The sequence below is a fragment of the Marmota flaviventris genome, chromosome 2 (genome assembly GCF_047511675.1).
Source record: "Marmota flaviventris isolate mMarFla1 chromosome 2, mMarFla1.hap1, whole genome shotgun sequence".
In the NCBI taxonomy this organism is placed as follows: domain Eukaryota; kingdom Metazoa; phylum Chordata; class Mammalia; order Rodentia; family Sciuridae; genus Marmota; species Marmota flaviventris.
The window spans coordinates 161,204,263-161,227,060 of NC_092499.1; the positions used below are offsets into that span (position 1 = coordinate 161,204,263).

At 37.1% G+C, this 22,798-nt stretch overlaps 1 protein-coding gene across 1 annotated transcript in view; it reads right to left on the reverse strand.

The window, feature by feature from the left end:
• The window catches only part of Dstn (destrin, actin depolymerizing factor), a 30,650-nt gene extending 8,858 nt beyond the window's left edge, over positions 1-21,792 (reverse strand). Inside the window, exon 1 of the mRNA XM_027954300.2 lies at positions 21,645-21,792. Within this exon, the coding sequence (XP_027810101.1) occupies positions 21,645-21,647 (3 nt within the window). The 5' untranslated portion in view covers positions 21,648-21,792. The remainder of the gene's footprint in view (positions 1-21,644) is intronic.
• Positions 21,793-22,798: the final 1,006 nt, after the last annotated feature.

Below are 22,798 nucleotides of genomic sequence, written 5' to 3' on the forward strand. Positions count from 1 at the left end.
TGAAAGAATTCTGGGGGGAGAGAAGGATATACTGAGATCCTAGCATTTACTTAATATGAAGGCAATTAGGCTATTTAATCATTCATTAAAAGAGTGCTAAATATACTCCAATCCCATCTAACCTAAACCACACATAATCATGATCACTTCAATCATGTCTAAAAAAACCCCACACTTTTATATAAATGAACATTACCCTTCAAATTAAGGAAGTAGCAGATTCAGAAAATTAAGACTATCTAGTCTAATAAAACCTACGCAATCTTATTACATTACTATTACATTCTTATTACATGTACATTCTTACTACATTTAAAAAAAAGTATTTTGTAAGTAATAATATTTTTAATACTATTTTTAATAGTATTTTGTAAGAATAGTATTTTTCTGATCTTTACAATTTAAGTTAAGGGTCTTTATTTTGCACAGGTGTGGTGGTGTACATACAGTGACTGGAAGGCTGAGGAAGGAGGATCACAAGTTCGAGGTCAGCCTCAGCAACTTAGCAAGACCAGTCCCAAAATAAATAATGAAAAGGCTGGAGATATAGCTCAGTGGTAGAGCACCCCTGGGTTCAATTCCTATATCAAAATTTTTTTTTTTTAATTTTGCCAAGAGGTGAATACAATGATCCGAGAAACAAAAACTAATGAAAAACTAGAAACAGACCCCATTTCTCTAACTCACTCCCTACTCTACAATGTTGGCTTCTAAGTCTCATTTAACCAACACCAATTTTTAAATATAGTTGAATATATCTATCAATACCTAGGATCCCCCAAACACTCTAAATTCTGATTTGGAAGTTAAATTGAATTAATCATACGGTGGCAACTGAAAATAAAAAGTGTGCATTCTGTAATTATAATGCAGCTAAATCTTAGCCAAATATGGCTTTAACTTAAAGGCATTTCAAAAGCCCCAGTAAGAAGGAGATTTTATTATCAGAAGTGCAACCTGTAGAGGTTTCTGATAGAAGACTGTGCTGAAAGAAATTAACACTGAAGATTGTGAAGGACAAACTGGAAGCAGGCAGACCAATTCTGAAACAATCACTAATATCCAGGAGAAAGCTCTCGACTATAGGAATGAAGCTGAAAATAAATGCGAAGATGTTCCTGGCAAGGTCAAACCAGAAGACAGGAAGGGGCAGTAGTAAAGAAGGTTCAGAACTTTTTAGCTTTGTGACTAGATTGTGAGATATGAACATAAGGGAAAATGGTACAGCAGTATGACACACTCAGTCTGAAGACTGGGCCCAACATCTATGCAGATAGGGTTAGCCAGCAATGGATCTCACAGGAAGACTGCCCCATACATATTTTGGAGTGGTCCACGTCCCAGGAGGCACAAACTGCAAACAGGAACAGAGACATCAATCAAGGTGACTAAGAAGAAATTATCAAAAAGTTAAAAACAAAAACACCACCACCAAAAAACCAGGGTGGGAAATAGTCTCTTAGAAGCTAAGGTAGAACATTTTAAGGAGGGAGGTCATCAATACCAAAAACTGCAGAATTTGAGAATGACTGAAAGCAGACTGGGCTTGAAAACTGGCTCTCTGAGCATTTTAGCAGCCTGAAGAAATGGGTAGAAACACAGACTGAGGACCCAAGAGAACTAAAAAGGTGAAGAAAAGTTATAACTGAGGAGACCGACCATACTAGAGGTTTAAGAGCTAAAACATTAATAATAAAAAAGCTTTAATATTTAATACTTGGCTACTTTGTAGTATATTCATTATTCCTTGATTAACTCCAACAGAAGGAAGTGTCCAGAGGATAGAGCTTAAACTGCAGGGACATGACAGGGTGGAGAGGGAAAGGAACACCACCACAATTAAGACAGGGAGGATTTCACCAGGTAGTGTGAGTGTGGAAGCTGACTAAAGTGCTCCATAATAAAGGGACTGAAAGAAAAAGAAAAACAGTTCCTGACAAACAGAACCAGTAAATACGATATGGGGGGGGGGGGGGACTGGACTCCACCTAGATTCAGGTGGAAAACACCTCCAATGGCAAGCTCAGCAGTTTGGAGACCTTGAATGTTGAAAAAAAAAAAAAAAAAAAAAAAAAGAGAGAGAGAGAGAAGACCAGAGTTTTGTTTTTGAAAGTATATGAAGCTATGCATAAGAGAAGAACAGGAAGATAACTATATAGCAAGGACACCAGCTAAAAGTTAATTCCACAAACAAGGCTAGAGGCCACAGAGACCTTTCCAGGCAGTCATAGCAGCATTCAGGAGGAGGGCATGGGGGCCAGCACAGGATCAATCATGCATACTCCACAATGACTAGACTCTGAGGAGAAGGCTGGAAAGGCAGAGTCAGGATGGTGATCAGGAGATGGATTCAATTTGCCAAGTGCTCAATCCTTAATTTCCACTGTGGTGGCTTTAGAGGCTTCAATTATTAGAGTACTGTGGTTCTCTTTCTTTGGTATATATTATATACCAAATTTTGCCTGTGAAAATAATAAATATCCCATCAGGTAAAGTGTATGTTAGATTCAATGAATATACTTAAAACTGTTATACCTCAGGCATAGTACCGTCTTGAAATAGCACTGATATGGAAGAAATGGGAAGTTTAAACAACTAGTCCCTAGATTCTTCATAGAGTAAAACTAAAACCATCAGACAGACTGAGAAGGCAAGGAATGCTACTCCTACAGCCTGTCCTGTCCTGTTCCCCACCCCCTGCCCAAGGCACCTCCCTTCCTCTCACTTCCTTTCTCCTGATGCCATCACATTTCCTCTCCGCAAGCTGGCTGCTTTTACATTTGATATTTTGGTAGGTGAATTAGAAATCTGGAATAAATACTACTAGTGGGATGGAAAAATGACAGAATAATCCTTAACTAATTATACTTTGTTAACAGTTTGGAGACCAAAAGAATAGAACATGAAATTAAAGCACCCCAATCATGGGAAACACAGTCCATCCAAGCTCCTATACTAACTAGCTATGTTACCTTGGTCACCACATTCAACATTTCTGAATTATTTTAGATGCTTCAGCTATAATTTATGGGCACATGTTAGATCAGTTATTATCAAACTTCAATGTACACAGTAATCATCTGCTGAGTCTGTACAGTCTCTGTAGTATCTGGGGTAGTCTGAGAGTCTTTATTTATAATAAGATCCAGTTGATGACTACTAAAACTTAGTTCTAAAATTTCATGAACTATAAAACTTCAGCCAGCCATGGTGGCGCACTCCTATAATCCTAGTGGGTTCAGGAGATTGAGGCAGGAAGACTGCAAGTTCAAAGTCAGTCTCAGCACCTTAGGGAGGCCCTAAGCAACTTAGCCAGACACTGTCTCAAAATAAAAAATTGAAAAAAAAAAAAGTGCTGGGAATATGGCTCAAATTAAGTGCCTCTAGTTTCAATTCCTGAGAAGGAAGGAAAGATGCAAGAAAAGTAGCTCATTGCTGTATTTATTTTTGCCTACAGGTTAAAAAAAAATTAATAGTACTTCACAAATACTAGTAGGTTCAAAGTCAAAGCATTTGTTTCTGTGTGCTGTGGGCTCCTGGCCAAGCCTATGTGCCCCTTTCTCAAATTATGTTTCAAGTAAAATATATAGGATTACAAAAGAAGTGAATTATACTGAAAAACAGTTCATCTAGGATGATAGTTAAGAATTCCTTGAGTATTGATTTTGGTGGATTTGTTATCATAAAGCAGGATTACTGTGAATCTTAAATGTATACAATCATCTTGTTCTTTATCTTTACCCTGTAAAGATATGTAACAGAAAAAAGTCCTCTCCCATCACTTTCATTTTTCAATATTTCTCTACAATGTTAGGTCATTAAGATAAATTTAATTGCTCAGCTGTTGAAAAATCTCAAGTTTATCCTGAAAAGGAAATTTGAGATGGGCCTTGTGATAATCCCAGCTACTTGAGAGGTTGCAGTAGAAGGATCACAAGTTCAAAGTTAGCCTGATCAACTTAGTGAAATCCTGTCTCAAAATTGTACTTCACTGGTAGAGTGTCCCTGGATTCAATCCTAATACCACAAAATAAATTACAAACAAATAATAAAAAGCAAATTCACTTTTGATTTTAAATTGTCTAAAAGTTACTGATATTCAAATACATAGTTTTAACAATAAAGACCATTAAAGGATACTCTGAACATAGTACTGAAATTTGCTGCACAGTTGGGAAGGAAAAATTTGAGAGCAAAAATAGATTGCTATTGCAACAAGAGCTTTGTGATTACCTTAAAAAGATATGTTATTCACATCTAGTTTCTCTGTTCTGTGCCAGTGTACCAGCTCTTAGAGCTCCATCCTCAGTCAAAACAGTTGCTGTTAAAGAACACTTTGCTGCATTTTGTCTCACTTGACTTAAAGCTTTAACTTGTTTATGAAAGACTCTGAGTTTTCTCTGGCAGAAGATTTATAAAATACTGATCAGATATTAAATCAGTATCAAGATTCACTCAATGTATGCTTTTAAAAGTAATCTTATTACTTACAAACAGGAGACTACTACAGAGAATATGGGATATTGGGTATTTTAAAGTTGCAAATAACGAACATAACTTCAAACATCAATTCTAGCATAAGACTTATAATCTTTGAAACTTGAGCATCAAGTTGTTTGGATTCAATTTTTGTAAACAACTGCACTAGTCCATAAAACTATTGATCCTGCAAAATGAAAACTTATACGTCTAAGCCAAAATATCAGAAATAGAGGTCTACTTGTATACTACAAAACTCAAGTAGGACACCTAACCTTACTCAATAATTAAAACCAACTATATTTTACCTAACTAGAGAAAAACATAAATGAAAGCTATCTTAACTACCTAAGAAAATGACTAATTTTTAAATTATTTTTCTAAGCTTAGAGAATCTGAAATACTTGAAAGCAGGATACTGCAAAGCAGACAAAGGCTATTTTGAATTTATAAACAACTTGGCAGAAAATACTCACTGGCTCCTTTCTCAACCTACCAACTTAAAAATTTGGGTTCATGATTCCCTTTATTTACATTATATCTTACACAAAATCCAAAAGAAACAACAACAAAAACTGACTAACAAAATATTTGGGCTTGGGGCAACAACAACTGATATCTTTGAGCAGTAAGGTTAAGATAACAAATAGACACTGAGTGACAAGTACTTTTATTTCCACATATTAGTGCCAAGATCTCTCATGGGTCCATGTTAAGATGAGTGGTGGGACGGGGCTGGGGATGTGGCTCAAGCGGTAGCGCGCTCGCCTGGCATGCGTGCGGCCCGGGTTCGATCCTCAGCACCACATACAAACAAAGATGTTGTGTCCGCCGAGAACTAAAAAATTCTCTCTCTCTCTCTCTCTCTCCCCCCCCCCACTCTTTCTAAAAAAAAAAATAAAAGATGAGTGGTGGGGGGCTGAATACATATACCTAATTTAACTCCCTACCAAAATTCCACTGAAAAGATAAAGGAGGGTTTAAAAACACACAAAGAACAAATCTACCTGGGAAAGAAAAAGAAATATAAAGTTCCAACAGAAAAAATGAGTAAAATTACTTTGAGTAGTAGTTGGATCCCCACATCCCCTCCTGTACTCCACTCCCTCCTAAACTCTACCCTGCCGTGTCCCTCACCTTTACCCCTGGATTTCTGCAATTTATTTTATTCCCTGAAGACAGTAAATAGTAGGTCCTTCTGTCCCCATCATCATACTGAAAAGAGGAAAGTAGGTGACCATACATAAATGAATGGTAAGACACTCTCCCTACCACCACCAACTTGAAGCTTGACTATCTATCAATTACTAAGTCTTTAGTTCACTATCCCAGACTCTGCTTTCCAATGGTGATGGTACTGTTCCTTTTCTGCACTGATATGGTAACCATTAACACACATGGCTACTGAGCACTTGAAATGTGGCTAATAAAGTTGAGGGGCTAAATTTCAACGTTTATTTTAAATAATTTAACATGAAGTAACACAAGTAATTCTCTTAATACTAAAATAGTACGTTAGTGTAACAAATTTATAAAATATATATAGTTTTCTGCCTTGGGAAAAAGTAAGTTATTTAGCTTTAATTGATGACTTGTGCCATAAGGAACCTCAGTTATTATTACACTATGAAATGACAGAATATTGTGTTTAAGAGTGAGGTTTTCAAATCCAATCTTCTACAGTAATTATAAGGTCAACTATTTGGCGGGGCAAGAAAGCAAACTTGGTGCAAATTCATATAAATTTTTTTAGTACATATTCTAAGTATTAATTTGGAAGAATCCAAACAATCAAAATGGAGAATGAAATTAAGTTTTGTCATAACAAAACTTTTTATTTCTTGAGGGGGAAAAAAACTCTGGCTACCGAAGAAGAAGTCAAATAGTAGATTTAAAATACTACATAAGGGGGGCAGCATGGGTAGAATGGAAGAACTTTGACAGGGCAAAGAGGAGGGAGGGAATGGGAGGGGGTATAGGGGTAGGAAAGATGGTAGAATCAGATGAATATCATTACCTTAGGTACATGAATGACTGCACATGTGGTGTGACTCTACATCTTTTTTAAAAAAATATTTTATTTTTTATTTGTAGTTGGACACAATACCTTTATTTAATTTATTTATGTATTTTTATGTGGTGCTGAGGATCCAACCCAGGGCCTCACACATGCTAGGCAAGCGCTCTACCACTGAGCTATAACCCCAGCCCCGGACTCTACATCTTGTACAACTAGAGAAATGAAAAGTTGTGCTCCATTTGTGACAGCATTCTGCTACTGTGTATAACTAATTAGAACAAATTTATAAGAAAAGAAAGAAAAGAAACCTGCCAGGAAGGAAGCCAAAGCTTCTGTTATCTTGAAGTGAATACTCTGTGGCTTCCATGTTTAATAGATTTGAGTCTTTTCTTTCTCCTACGAAAAACTCAACACTTTACTGGGCCTGAACTTTGTTCTGTGTTGACCTTATTAATTATATTTTGGCTTCGACCATCCACCTTAGGAATTCATTAAACATTTAACAATGGTATTTTGTTTTGCTTTTAGAAAGCATTTGGGAAGGGGAAGTTGATTTCTCTTTTATCTTTTCATATGAGATGAATATATAAATCCTTCTATGAACCTAATGAATTCAAGCCATCGGACCATTACTTTCATTTCCTTTAAGCACTGGTGGGTAATATCCAAGTACATCCTTATTTAAAATTAAATAGTCTTGTTATCATTGAAAAAAAATACTACGTAAAATAAATGAAGGCAATTTTATTTTATGTAATATTACATGAAACTATTCCAGATGAATTTTACAATGAACTGGGAGTATGTATTTTAAATAAGTTGAGGAAGTCAGATACTAACTTTTTCTTTTTAAAATCTGACTGCATTCTCCTTCTCATAAACTGAACTTGGGGCATTTAACCCAGAAGACCTTTCATCCAGAGAAGAAAGCATGCCACAGGGTTGTATAAGACTTATTTAAATCTTATAACTTCAGGAAGTTGGAGCTAACTTCTTTAGCCTCAATTTCATCATCTATAAACTATAAATACTGCCAACTTGAGAGGACCAATAAAAGCATCTAAATATATTGCCTGGTAATGGTATAATTCAGTAAGTGTCAACTCTTTTCATTAACCAAAATATCTGATCAGAGCTTCTTCAGTGCTTCCTACTTCCCAATGTGGTCAATATTTACTAAAGCCTTTGGGCAGTGGAATGTTATGGATAAACAATTCAAAAACATTAAAATTGATATTTGAAACAGAAATTTCTGTTTGTTCTCTGTTGACCTGACATCTGATGTGTATCTCTTCTTTCTTCCCATGATTATTAAGTGATTAAATAGCAAAGACATACATAATAAGAGAAGGTGGCAGTCCCTTTAACATACTAAGATTCAATTACACTACCTCCTTCCATTCTCTTTGGCATAGGTTATCACCTATAACCATAAGTCAAAACCCACAGTGATGAAAGCTAGGGCCTCTGGGGTGAATTAACAGGTTTTATCCTAAAATCTGTCCCTTTCCAGTATGCATTAGTCAAACAAGTGCACAAGAAATCCTCAATCTTTTGATAAGTTCTAAATGTCCAGAGGTATTGCATGCAGTTTTATAGATTGTACCTTGATTAAAGGTGCCTGCTCAAAGGGGTAAGACAAAGCTGAATTCAAGTTCATGCAACTATTTGCTTGCAGGGCTGCAACTATTTGCCTGCAGGGCTGCAACCATTAGGAAGAGTGCCAACTGTTCCTCCCCTAAGGCTGTATCACTCAGAGGGAGGAGTACCACTAATTATACAAAGTCACTACATGGCCCATCAGTGATCCAGAAAATGTTCCAAGTTAACTCTCTGTCTTAATATACTGGTTTATTTCCAAAACATAAAAACAAAAACAAACAAACCAAGATGAAGAGTTAAATATACAACCAATTCCCAATTATAAAAATCCTTATCCTTACAAATTAGAATTTTAAAAAAAGATAATAAAAAAATCCTCATCCACCTTATAGTAAAGTACAGAAAATGTTCTTGAGATGGCAGTCTACACAGACCAAATGATTTTTTTTGTGTGTGTATGTGTGTGTTTGTGTGTATGGTACTGGTAACTGACCTGAGGGCTTTGTGTGTGCTAGACAAGTGCTATTACATCCCCACCCCTTTTTAAATTTTGAGACAAAGTCTCACCAAGTTGCCCAGGTGGGCCTCAAACTTGCAATCCTCCTGTCTCAGCTTCCCAAGTAGTTGTTGGGATTGCAGGTGCACACTATAAGCCCAGATCCCCAAACAGCAATTTTACCTGATATGTATTAATATTTAAAGAGCTCCACTAAAAGACTCATGGATAAACCTTAGTAAGAAAAAAAAATTCATTCAATAACCAAAACTCTGAGACACCTCCCCTAACAAAAGAAATTTTAAAAATCTTAACAGTCTCTTAAAACAAGTCAGAAAATCATCTCAACAGCCAAAGTAGATTTAAATTTTTTAAAATCTCTGATTGCCATCAATTTCATTTTTCAAACACTCTTAATATGGTTTGTTAATAGGCTTCCCACCCCCAGTAACAGGCAAAAGATGAGAAAAGGGAGGGTAGGAAGAACAAGGAAGTTGTATAATCCTGAATAGAGTATTTCTTATTTCTCCCCTCCTCTTATAAAAAACTAAAAAGAAAACTGGAATGGGCGCAGAGAGCAGTGTAGGGATGTTAAGTTCCCTGGCAAATAAACTTATGCCCTTACTGTTTTCATTCAATGATTTCCAATTTCCTTCATAATAAAATCTAAAACCCTTAGCATACAGTGTTTAACTCCTTATGCCCTACCTCTCTAGCCTCTTTTCCCATTTCATCCTTCTTAATTCCAGGCATGTACAGCTCTGAGATTCCCCGAATATCCACATTTTCTTATGATGCTTTTATCTTTCTCCTCTTCACTGTGTCACCCAAGTCCTTCAAGATTTAACTCAGAAATCACTTCTTCTGGGAAGGTAACTCTTACTTGGCCCTCCAGTTAGCAACTGGCCCACAGTTTCCAATCTAAATTATATGATCCTTCCATGTATTAGTTATTTCTATCATAGTATCATTTAGAATTGTGATTAACTGTCTGCTGGTTGAATCCCCCAATAGACTGTGCTCTGTAAAGAGCAAGAACTCAGTATCTTCATCATTCTCTGCCCAGCACACATATATGACTCTCCATTTACCCAGAATCATAAAGTTGCCAACCTAATGTTTACTTAATCATTAAATGTTCAATACTTAATATTTGTTTTAAAACTTATAGTTATATACTTTTTATTTTTAAAAATGTGTATTATGTAAACAGAATTTTAGCATAAATGCTACATGAGACATTAATGAATACACTTATCAATATGCAAAAAGCACATGACCTTTAAGAAACTAATATCCCATGAAACACACTGATGCATTTAATAGTTTGCACTTGAAAAATTAATAAAGCACTACTTAATAAAAAGATGTTATTAGTAGTTTTATGAGTAGATAGAATGATCGTTTCAAAGGTTTTTTTAATATTTGAAAAAATCTTTTTTTTTTAAAGTAGTGATTTTTTTTTTTAAAGAGAGAGAGAGAATTTTTTAATATTTATTTTTTAGTTCTCGGCGGACACAACATCTTTGTTTGTATGTGGTGCTGAGGATCGAACCCGGGCCGCACGCATGCCAGCCGAGCGCGCTACCGCTTGAGCCACATCCCCAGCCCTGAAAAAATCTTTACAATCCTTCTATCTCATACATTTTGTGAAAACAGGAAACAAAACATACCTCTCCAACCTTTCCAAACTTACTAAGCTTGCATTACCCTGATACCATTATCATACAAAGGGACAACAAAGAAAACTATAAACTAATATCCCTGATAAACATAAATGTAAGAATTATCACAAAACACTAGCAAACCAAATCTAACAAGAATTTAAAAAGATTATGTAGCATGACCAAATTGGATTAATTATAGGGATAGAAGGATGATTTAAATCATGGAAATAAATAATTGTAATATATCATATCAACATGATAAAGGACAAAAACTATATTGTATGATTATCTCAAAAGATGCAGAAAAGCATTTAATTAAATTCAACATCCCCTAACAAAATTCCTCAACAAATTATAGAAGGGATATGACTTAACACAGAAAGGCCTGACATACAGTCAGCCTTACACTGAATGGGGGAAAGCTGAAATTATTTCCTCTAAAATAAGGAACAAGACAAGGATGTCCACTTTCAACACTCTTAGTAAGTGGTGGAACCCAGATTTTAAAAATTTCAACATCCAGCATAGTATTGGAAGTCTTAGCCAGGGCAATAAGGTAACAGGAAAAAAAAAATATCCAAATAAAAAAGGATGAAACCAAATTAGCCCTGCTTATAGACAACAGAATTTGATATACAGGGAAAAAACCTAAAGACTCCATCAAACAACTGTTAGAACTGGTAAACAAATTCAGTAAGTTGCAGGATACAAAATCAACACACAAAAAGCAGTACCAATTTTATACAGCAATAATGAACTTGCAGAGAATAAAAAAATCAAAAAAGCAATCCCATTCACAACAGCTTTAAAAAACCCACCCAAGGGCTGAGGATGTGGCTCACTGGTAGAGCACTTGTTTGGCATGTATGAGGCCCTGGGTTCAATCCCCAGCACTCCAATTAATTAATTTAATTAAAGTTAAATTAAGAACCAAACAAACAAAAACCCAGGAATAAAGGAGGTGAACAATCTCTACAACAAAAATTACAAAACACTGCTGAAAGAAACTGAAGAGGACACACACACACAAAATGGAAAGATACTCCAAGTTCATGGATCAAAAAAAAATAAATATTGTTAAAATATTCACACTACCCAAAGCAATTTACCAATTCAACAAAATCTTTATGAAAGTACCAATGGTAGTCTTCACAGAATAGAAAAAAATAAATCCTAAAATTCATAGGGAACCACAGAAGATCCTGAATAGTTAAAGCATCTTGACCAAAAAGAATAAAGGTGGAGGGGTATCGTAATACCTAACCCCAAAATATACTATAAAGCTATAATGAACAAAACAGCATAATACTGGCATAAAAACTGATACCTAGAACAATGGAACAAAATACAGAACCCAGAAATAAATTTACACATCTATATCCAATTAATCTTCAACAAAGGCACCCAAAACATGCACTGGAAAAAGGACAATTTCTTTAACAAATGGTGGTGGGAAAAATGAATCTCCAAATACCGAAGAATGATACTAGACCCCATTTCTCTCATCATACACAAAAATCAACTCAATTTTATCTCTCATAGTGGAAATACAAGTGATTTTTATCTTTTCTGGTTCTCCTTTTTCTGCATCCTCACCAGTATCTGCCCCCCCCACTTTTTTTTCTTCTTGATTATAGCCATTCTAACTGGGGTGAGATATCTCACTGTGGTTTTCATTTGCATTTTCCCTGATGGTTAGTGTTGAACTTTTTTTTTTTTTTTCATATTCTTATTAGCATTGTATATCTTCTTTTGAGAAATGTCTATTCAGATCATTTACCCACTTTAAAATCAGATTATTTGGGTTTTTGCTGTTATTTGATTTCCAACACTCTGGATATTAAGCCCCTGTTGGATGAACAGATGGCAAATATTTTCTTCTGTTCTGTAGGTTACATATTCACTCTGCTATTTCTTTTCCTTGTACCAAACACATAACCTTTTGATTCAGTTATATCATACCTAAGACCTATTTTGAAGAAATGATGAAACATGCGCAAAGATTTACATGAAAGGCAACAGAGAATTTCTTATAATAATGGAATTGTATTTAACAGGAAGATGATTTAATGCCACAGTACATACATGATGATACAACTGGAATCATTTTCACACATATATTTTATAAACCAAAGTCACTCATTTAAAGTGTAAATGTGGTAGGTGTTATGGTTTGGATGTGAGGTGTCCCCCAAAAGCTCAAGTGTGAGACAATGCAAGAAGGTTCAGAGGAGAAATGATCGGGTTATAGGAGTCTTAACCCAATCAGTGAATTAATCCCCCGATAGGGATTAACTGAGTGGTAACTGAAGTGGTAGGGGAAGTGAGAAATGGGGAGTGGCTTTGGGTACATACTTGAATCTGGCCAGTGTAGTCTCTCTCTGCTTCTTGATCACCATGATGTGAGTTGCTTCCCTCAGCCACACACTCCACCATGATGTTCTGCCTCACCTTGAGCCCTGAGGAATGGAGCCAGCCTTCTATAGACTTAACACCTCTGAAACCATGAGCTCTGAAATAAACTTTTCCTCCTCTATAGTTGTTCTGGTCAGATCCTTTAGTCACAGCAGTGAAAAAGCTGACTAAAACAGTAGGTTGTGCATCTATCACCATAACTTGATTTTAGAACATTCTGAACCCCCTAAAAAGAAACCTCAAATCCATTACCACTCATTCTTCTTTCCCACTCCCCCCAGCCCTAGCCACTACTAATTTATGTCCTATCTCCATGGATCTGCCTATTCACATTTCATACAACCAAAATAATACAAAATGTAGTCTTTTGTGGCTGGCTTCTTTAGCTCAGTATGTTTACAAGTTTCATTCTTGCTGTAACACATTATCAATACTTCAACTATTTTGATTGCCAAATAATATTTTATTGTATGGACATACTACATTTTACCTATCCATCCGTTGATCAATTGGGTTGTGCTCACTTGGGGGCTATTATGAATAATGCTACTGTGAACATTCATGTACAAGTTTTGTGTACACACATTTTTATTTTACTTGGGTATATAAGTAGGAGCAAAACTGATGGGTCATATGGTACCTCCCAAGTTTAACTTTTTGAGGAATTGCCGAACTTTCCAAAATGGCTATATCATAGATTCCCACCAGCAATGCATGAAAGGTTACAATTTCACAGCCTTGCCAACATTTGTTACAGTTATCTTTTTATTATAACCAGCCTGGAGGATAAAAAGCATTATATTATGATGATTTTGATTTGCATTTTCCTAATGACTAGTGATGTTAAGCATTTTTCATGTGCTTATTGGTGATTTGTACATCTCTACAAATAATGATTAAAATATTTTTTGTCTGTAAGATTGGGCTGTCTTTTTATTGTTGAGTTTTAAGAGTTCTTTATATATTCCTACATACAAGTTCCTGTCAAATATGTGATTTGCAAACATTTTCTCCCATTCTGTGGGTTGTTGTTTCACTTTCTTGATGATATTCTTTGGTGCATGTATGTTTTTAATTCTAATAAATTTTAATTTATCTGTTTTCTTTTTTTAAATTAAAAAAAAAAATTTTTTTCAGTACTGGAGATCGAACCCAGGAGGTACTTTTTATCATTGAACCACATCCCCAACCCTTATTTTGAAACAGGGCTAGCCTTGAACTTGAGATCCTCCTGCCCCAGTCTCCCCAGTCTCTGGAATTACAAGCATGTACTATGGCAGCTGGCTTGCTTTTTCTTTTGTCACTTGTGCTTTCAGTGTCAAGTCACCTGGAAATGCCAAAACTCACAAAATAAAACAACAACAACAAAAACAAAATCAACAAAAACTGCTTCAAACAAGGTCATAAGGATATATGCCTATGTTCTCTTCAAGGAGTTTTATAGCTTTAGCTCTTAAATTTAGATCTCTGATCCATTTTGAGTTAAATCTGGCATACAATGTGAAGCAGGATATAGGATTAATAAGAACTCTGAACTATTCTAAACATTTACTCAAGTTAATTAGAGACAACATGTACAAGTAGGAATCTATGTGATTAGTGCTACAGAGTAGCAAGATGCCCTGGCTGTCAAAAATAAATGATTCTGTCTGAAGGGAGGTGACTAGAGGGAGCTACCATGTCAAGGAGATCTTCCCAGAATTAGCTCTTGAAGGTTTAGCTGCCTTTTGATTGGCTAAGCGTAAATCCATTTTTAAGGAGTTCAGTGATATTTGACTTTTTCCATTCATATAGCAAGTAAGGAAAAGAGTATCAATCTAAATTAGATCCAAGGCTGATACCATTTAATAATATTATTCTAACCAATACTGATAAGCACTTTACTACATGCCAGGCACTTCTTTAAACCCATAGTGTTGTGATGGTAGGCACTATTGACATTCTCACATGGAAGAATCATAAAATCAAGGCACGAAACAGCCAGTAACTTAAGGTCATTTGGTTAGTAAGTGGTGGAACCCAGATTTTAAAAATTTCAACATCCAGACTCTGAGTCCATGCTCTTAACCACTGGTCTGTATGGTATAACTGGAACAACACCTGCCTAAATGGATAAGCACTGAGTAAGGTATGATAACACAAATGCCTGACACCCAGTACTTATCTAAGACAGCATTACTTCTTGTACTTTCTTTTGTTAGGCCTTCAAGTGCTTTTCTATGGTTCAGGATACTTTACTGAGCATCAAATACCACTTGGTTTCATTTTCAAGGAATGGAGGAGAATTGGAATTTATTGAGGGGTTTCTGTATACCAGAATCATTTTGGAGATATTACTCTAATAATACTTGCCTCATCTATCTCAAAGGATTTTCACTGTAAAATTCTCTAAATTGCAATACAGTCTGAAAAGAGGAGGTCCTATTCAATTAGTTCAGTCCTTAAACCCCAATTTCCATTGAATTTTAAAAAAGTATGTGGGAACAAAATGTATAAAAATTAAAGTAATCCATCTCCACAAGAACCCGTCTTTTATCACAACTAAGAAAAACTTTTCCTTCCTGTTCATTAACATCTGTGTGAGCCTACTATGACAGGCATCATACTACTGATAGTACAGAATATCTTTAAAGAATTCAACATTACAGTTTCACAAAATATCTTAGTGAGTGCTATAAAAGAAACATTTGCTATCCTTTTTTTGGGGGGGAGGGGTACTATCTTTTGGGGGGTTACTATCCTTTTTTGGGAGGTACTATTCTTTTTTTGGTGGGAGGTACCGGGGATGGAACCCAGGGGCACTTAACCACTGAACCACATCCCCAGCCCTATTTTGTATATTGTTTTTTGAGAGAGTCTCATTGAATTGCTTAGTGCCTCACTTTTGCTGAGTCTGGATTTGAACTCTTGATCCTCCTTCCTCAGCCTCCCGAGCCACTAATGCTGCTTCTTATACATGGGCAGAAATGCAAAGAATTAAATTGTTGGTAATCATATTAACTTCTCATTACATATTAAACAGACCAATCCACAAAATAAACTGGTCAAATAAGATGACCTCTAACCACATGTAGCTTAGAGAGTCCTTTAAATATGGCTAGTGTGACTAAATTTTATTTTCATTTTAATTGTATTTTAAAGTTCTCAATTTTATAACTAGAAAACATGTTAAGTATGTCTGGAGCAACTTGGCTATGTGACTCTACCTTTTCAACCGTAAATTTTACAGTATCTAAATATAGATCAAATCTGTCCAAAGAAAATGTGTTTGAATTGAAATGAGCCTTAAGTATAAAATATACAAAGGATTTCAAACAATTTGAAAGAAAAGAGAATGTAAAGATACTCATTATTTTTTATACTGATTAAGTGCTGATACAGGGGATAGAGTTGTGGCTCATTGGTAGAGAGCTTGCCTATCATGTGTGAGGCATTGGTTTGATTCTCCCATACCATATATAAAATAAATTAAAAAATAAAGATCCAGCAACAACTAAAAAATATATATACATTAAAAAAATAATTTAGAAAAAAGTTGATACAGCCAGCAGCTCGGGAGGCTGAAGCAGGAGGGTCAAGAGTTCAAAGTCATTCTCAGCAACTTAGTGAGGAACTAAGACTCAATGAGACCCTGTCTCTAAATAAAATACAAAAAAGAGCTTTGGATATGGTTCAGTGGTTGAGTTCAATCCATGATACCCCCCCCCCCCAAAAAAAAAGTCAATACAATATTTTGGATAGATTGAATAAATAAATTTGAATAAATTGATAGGTTGAATAAATAAATAGATATGTTAAATAAATTTCATCTTTTCTTTCTACTTTTTAAAATGGGGCTACCAGAAAAATTTAATTACACACATAGATTGTATTTATTTCTATCTTACAACACTGGTATAAAGGTTAAACATTCTTATAAAAAAACTTCAATAATTTGAGAATTCCTTGAAACAACAAAAAAAAAAACTTAAAAGATTACTTAAACTTAAAAGATTACTCCAGAGCAAGTTGGAGGAGTCTTAACTTTATGCTTATGTGCCTGCACATTAGCCTTAGCTCTATTACTATCTGAAAATAACACCAATAAAAATATGAGAACATTTTGAAATCAAAACATGATTACCTAAACAAGCTAAGAGAGGAATAAGAACAGGAAACTCATCTTTGCTTTTCTATGATAAGGCAAACAAAAGTAGCAAACTATAATCTTAAAATATTGAAAGGAGTAAACAGTCTTTCTCAAATGTGATCCAAAAGCAAAATTGAGTGACAAATGACCTCACTGTAATATGTACTGAAGTTTCTTTCAGATAACTCACCTATGTCTTGCTGCAACAGAACTAGTTCTCAGCCTTTTCACTCTTTCAACTAGATTCAATTCTTAAGTTTTAGTTGCATTTTTTTTTTTTTTTTTACTTAAACAAATTACTTTAAAAAATATTTTAGTGCTGGGGATATAGCTCATTTGGTAGAGTACTTGCTTCACATGTGCAAGGCCTTTGGACTAGGTTCAATCCCCAGCACCACACACACACACACACACACACACACACAATTAAATTGATTCTTCCATTTTAACACAAAAAAGCAAATTATAGATTAGAGTGAGCAACAAGATCAGTTACGAGAAGACTAGCTCAGAATTAAGAATCACTCTAGACTAAAATCTATTGACTCAATGGAGGTCCTGGTATAACAGATTCCAATGAATGTAACAAGCGTCTCCAAAGTATTACTGGGATAAATGAGCCTTATGTTTATTTCTCTAAGTCTGTATCTTTCTCAACAAAATTTTAAGAAAAAAGAATAGGTGATAGCTCAGAAGCACAATTTCACGTAAAAACTTCTAGCTTCTCACATCAACACAAGGAAAGGGACAGAAAAAAAACTGTCATTAAAATATTTCTGAATTGTTCGTTATGAACCTTTGTACATTACTCATGGACAATATAGAGAGGACTATTATGCCCCAAAGGAAATAAATTCGAGATAACTACAACAATCTTAGTTCTTTATTGTTCTGTGGACTATATGTACAAATAGCAAACAGTACAATACAGAGACTGGGCCTAGGAACTCAGGACTCAAGTGTTGCTCTGCAGATTAAAAACAATGCATTTGGGGCTGGGGTTGTGGCTCAGTGGTAGAGGGCTTGTGTGGCACTGGGTTCAATCCTCAGCAACACATAAAAATAAATGAATGAATAGAACAAAGGTATTGAAGAAAAAAAATGTATTCATGCACATTTGTAATCCCAGCTATTCCAGAGGCTGTGGCGGGAGTGTCTCAAATTCATGGCTAGCCTACACAAATTAGCAAGACTCTGTCTTAAGATAAATTTGGGAAGGGCTAGGTGAGTAGTTCAGTGGTAGAGCACTTGCCTAGCATGCACAAGGCCCTAGGTTCAATTCTCAGTACTGTCAAAAGAAAGAAATAAAACACTGCATTTATATGTAAATTTAGTTTTCAGGATCTTGGAGATTTATTCTAATTTCAAGCATAATGTGTTTCAACTTGAGGTATTTAATTATTACTCAAAATATATTATCAAGTTACATTAGCATAAAACCATAAATGCTCAGAGTCCTCCTTTATTATAAAACATTTTATTTAAACCAATTCTATTAGAAAAATAGTCATGATTATGTTTTATATTGAAAGTTTGTTTTTAAATAGGCTTTATTTTTTAGGGAAGTTTTAATTCAGAGCAAATCTGAACAGAAAGTAAAATTTCCATACATTCCATGTTTGTTTTTAACATTTTGACTAGTCAACTGCCTAGGAAAAAGAGGGGAACACCTATAAAGTGCAAGGGGTTAATCTTCATGGACCTCAGCTTAAAAAAAAAAAAAAAAAAGGAATTCTACCCTGAAGCGCTCCATGGTTTAGCCCTACCAGAAGCTGGAGAATGGCCGGTGACTAGAATGAACAGAGAACTGAATTTCTGTGATTTAGCAGCTAAGTGGCCTGGAAAGAGACTTATGTGACAGAAGAAAGGAATATTATTATATTATTTTAGAAGTCGTCCAGTGTTTAAAAAAAAAAAAAAAAAAAAAGCTGCAAAGGGCTATACAAAGCACAGCATTTATGTAAATAAAATATGTATTATTAATAATGCATATCATATATGTATAGCGACAAAGTATGGAACTATCAGTGAGAATGGAATAGATCAATTTTAGGTGATTATGTTTGCATCCTGGAAAGCAGTGATGGTAAAGAAATTCACCCTCATTATTCTGTATTATGGGAAAAAGGTAACTAAAAAGGACAGGCCTGTTATATATTTTGAAATAAGGCCCATTTCCATTCTTCCTCAAGATTCCCTGGTTTATGTGCCCCTTTTTTCTTTGAGAAATTTCTCCTTAATAAATGTTTTCCTAATTTGCTATAGCCTGAATAAAATCATTTCCTTAGTGGGCCAGTACATTGTGTCTTTGACACAGGAATAGGTATCTCTGGGGAGAGAAGGGAATGGGAAGAAGATGCATATTTGGCTGAATATGGCAAAAAGTTAACCTTTTATAAAAATCATGCACACTTTACTGCTTAAAATGTTTCAAAATTATTAGCTTGGTTTGTTAGAACAGAGTTCTGATTAGGGTAAAGTTAACAGGTTAGACTATCAAGTAGACCTGAACTTTATTTTAGGGGCAAGACTACACTCCAGCTTTCCAGAAAGCCATATATCTAAGCTGCCAGTGCATATCTTGGTTATAAGAGCTAGGAAAGTCTATGTGTGACGTCTCAATCCATATCCAACAAAACTACTAAGCAAACAACCCTAGGAACTTGATGGTGGACTGGCAAACAATCTTTGCACATATAATAAAGAAACTGGCACACCCAGTACACACATAAAATTGTTTTTTCTCGAGGTGTGTAAATGTGGTTCACGTGGCGGTAGGCTCTTTTTTGGGTGGGGGCACTATAAAATGAGACATCTAAAAATATGATCTCATTTTAAAGTGCCCAGGATGATTTTCTGAATTGGTTTCAAATTGCTTTATTACAAGTGCTTCTAGAAGACTTGGTGAGTACCAGGAAGTAATTGTGCTGTTTTATAACAAATCCATTAGTAGTTAAAATGTAACCTCAGGAAGAAAGAAACAAACTTGGAATCAAGTATCAAACTAACAAATCTAAACAATTCCAAATACAGAAAGAAAATGCTAGACTAGAATCTAGGATAATAAAGGAACTCTTCTTCTTCACAATATTTTCTAAGAGTTGGACTGAATGGAGATGCTTTGTGTTCACAAGACCAAACATACCAGTTACCTTTAAAAATGATGGGTCTGAATTCTGAACTCTTTATTCTTTGCAAGCATCCAAGCCAAAGTAGCTTGTAAAGGCTTCTTGATTTCACTAATACCAAAAAGTTTGAGATCTATTAGAATTCATCCACGTTTTTATTTCTTCTCCCCACAAGTACCAAGGAATAGGAAAAACACTTCCTTTATTTCATTTTAAGGTACAGAGGATTAGGAATTTAAATTCTAATATTAAGTATTTAACTTAAGCGTTTAACCAAAGTCAAAATATTTGGTCCTATTTTCAAACAAAAATAAAGGCTGTATTAGAAACTAAAAAAAAATTAATTCAGAAGACCCTAAAGCAGGCTCCAGTCCACTTCAAAGCACTTTCATCAAAAGGGATGGTCTTAAATTTATCAGCACTCAGTCTTTAGTTTTAAAGTCTTCTAGTGTAAAGTACCATATACTTAAAATCTTAAAGATGTTACAGACTTAAGATGGTGATCCTCTTGGTAACTTACATTAAACCAGAAAGAACCTCAGACTAAATATCAAACCCCTATTACACAACCTCAGCCATTAAGAAACTACCTGTTAATCTCTTTTTCTTCCACAGCCTGCATCTTCGTGAAAATTGCAATACCTTAAGAAAACCAAAACTGCTATTCCACGAAAACATTCTGTATGCAGATAAAACTGGTACCAACTGATTCCAGACAGAGAGATGCAATAACAATGTGATATTTCTAGCAAAGTCTGGATAAGACTTTGCCTGCAAATCATTGACCAAAAATGGTAACAGTATGTGCACACTCCAGAAAATGACAAAATGTTCTACCTAATCGTAGAACGCTGTTTTACAGCAGATGAGAGTGACAGTTTAGAGAAAGAAAGTAATATATAAATTAAGCCAAATCTCCATCATCTACAATAAACTAAACATGTTTACTTTTTAGTGATTCAGGTAATTTATCAGACTTTTTAAAAGCTCTTAAATTTGCTTAGCGTCCCAGCATCATGCCCAAACCTTGCATGTCAAGTAGTGGCAAAGCCAAACTGTTTACACGTAAAAGAAAATTTCTAGTCATACACGGACATATCGGGTAGGGAAGGGTTAAAAGAGACACTGCCAAGCTTGACAAGCACAACGAGAGTGCTGCTGGAAGCTGATTGCCAGATACGACAAACAAAGCGGCTGCAAGGCCACCCGGTTCTTAATCATGCCAGGGTCACGCTCATCAGCGATCATTCCGCCCTCTAGGGTCGTCGAATAAAGATCTTCTTTTCCTTATTGATGGAAAGATCTCAAGACCGAAACAGGCGCGGGTCACTGAGAGGCGGCTTAGGGGAAACCCGCGCCACAAGGCTCGTCGCCGGGTTCCAACCCCCCTCCCCTCGGGCCTGCAGACCCCTGGATCTGTATCCGAAGCTGTGCGGGCGTTCGCCTCTGTGTACCAAAGCCAGGAGAGACTCCGCGGAGGCCTCGCAGCAGCTGGGAGCCGAGCAAAGGCCGGGAAGCTGCCACAGAGTGCAGGGCCCAAACCGAGCATCGGAGGCCGGGAAACTCTCCTCGGTCGGAGACTGCAGCCCAGCAGGGTTCCTTCCATCTCCGAGCGGGGGACGCGCCCCTAAGCTCCTTACCCAACCCGTCCCGGGGACTCGCAGTCCCGGGACGCCTCAGCCCATTCCTCGGGCTCTCTCCCACTCACCATTTTCACCGCAGCTGTCGGAGGGATGCAAGGGAGGAAGCCGACCAGCACCGAGTCTGCGGAGCGTCCTATTAGCAGCAGCGAGACCAAGAGACCGAGCGCAGAGCCGACGCGGCGGCGCGAGCCTACCAAGGGGCGGGCGCGCGCCCCGGGCCGAAACGCGGCTGCGCACGTCACGCACCTCCCGCCGTTGCTGGGCAACCGGCTGGCCGGGCAACGCCCTGCCCCTGCGACCCTCGGGAATCCCAACTGCGGGGCGCGGGGGGCCTCGGTCACCTTTTGGGGGCTGTGGGGGCGAGTACCCCTTCACCAGCTGGGTCTTTGGGAATGTAGTTGGGTTCCCAGTCCTGCTGAAGAGAAGGAGGCGGAGCCTAGGCTGACACCTACCGGCGAGGGGGCGGGCAAAGGGTGAGCCAGGATGGAGTGGCCATTCCCCTCCCTGGGGCGGGGTCAGAAGATGCCCCGCCCCCCCACGCAGCAGTTGCCCATACATAGAAGTAGCCACCTGGCCAGGTGTGCACCGCAGCTGGGGGCGGGGCTGGAGGCGGAGGATGGGCCCGGCCCGCGGCGGGTGCGGAAGGGAGGGAGGACTGGCGGGAGCAAGGCCCCAGCCGGGGCGGAGGGGCGGCTTCCCGCATTTTTTACCTACTTTGGTGTGATTCCCGCCACCCGCCCCTGATTGGCCAGCCCAGCACGTCGGGCCCTCGCGTGAGAAGGAAAGTCTGCACATTTTTCCTCCTTTCCGAGGCGACCGTGGCTGTACAGAGTGCTCTGTGACTCACCGCTAATTTCAGGTCTGGAAAACAAGGAGTGATTTATTTATCTTTGGGAGCGGCCCAGAGGAGGCCGACGGCCCGCAGGGGTGTGGCTGGGAAATGGCTGCGTTGCCTTGGCGTGGTGGCGCCAGGCCCACTGCTCCTTTTTGAGGGGTTTTAATTTGGGACTGTGTTTTTCTAATGGGCGGTTGCAGCAGAAACAGTTTTTCAAAGGGACATTAGGAATCCCAACGTTTTTTTCTGAGGGGGTATTTGTGGGGAAATAAAGGAAACAGGAAGAATCAAATGGGATGATTTAAGTTTTACTTAATTTAGGCTACGGGGAACATCATGGTCTATACCAAAACTATTTTAATTCTCCAAAATGAGCCTTTTGGA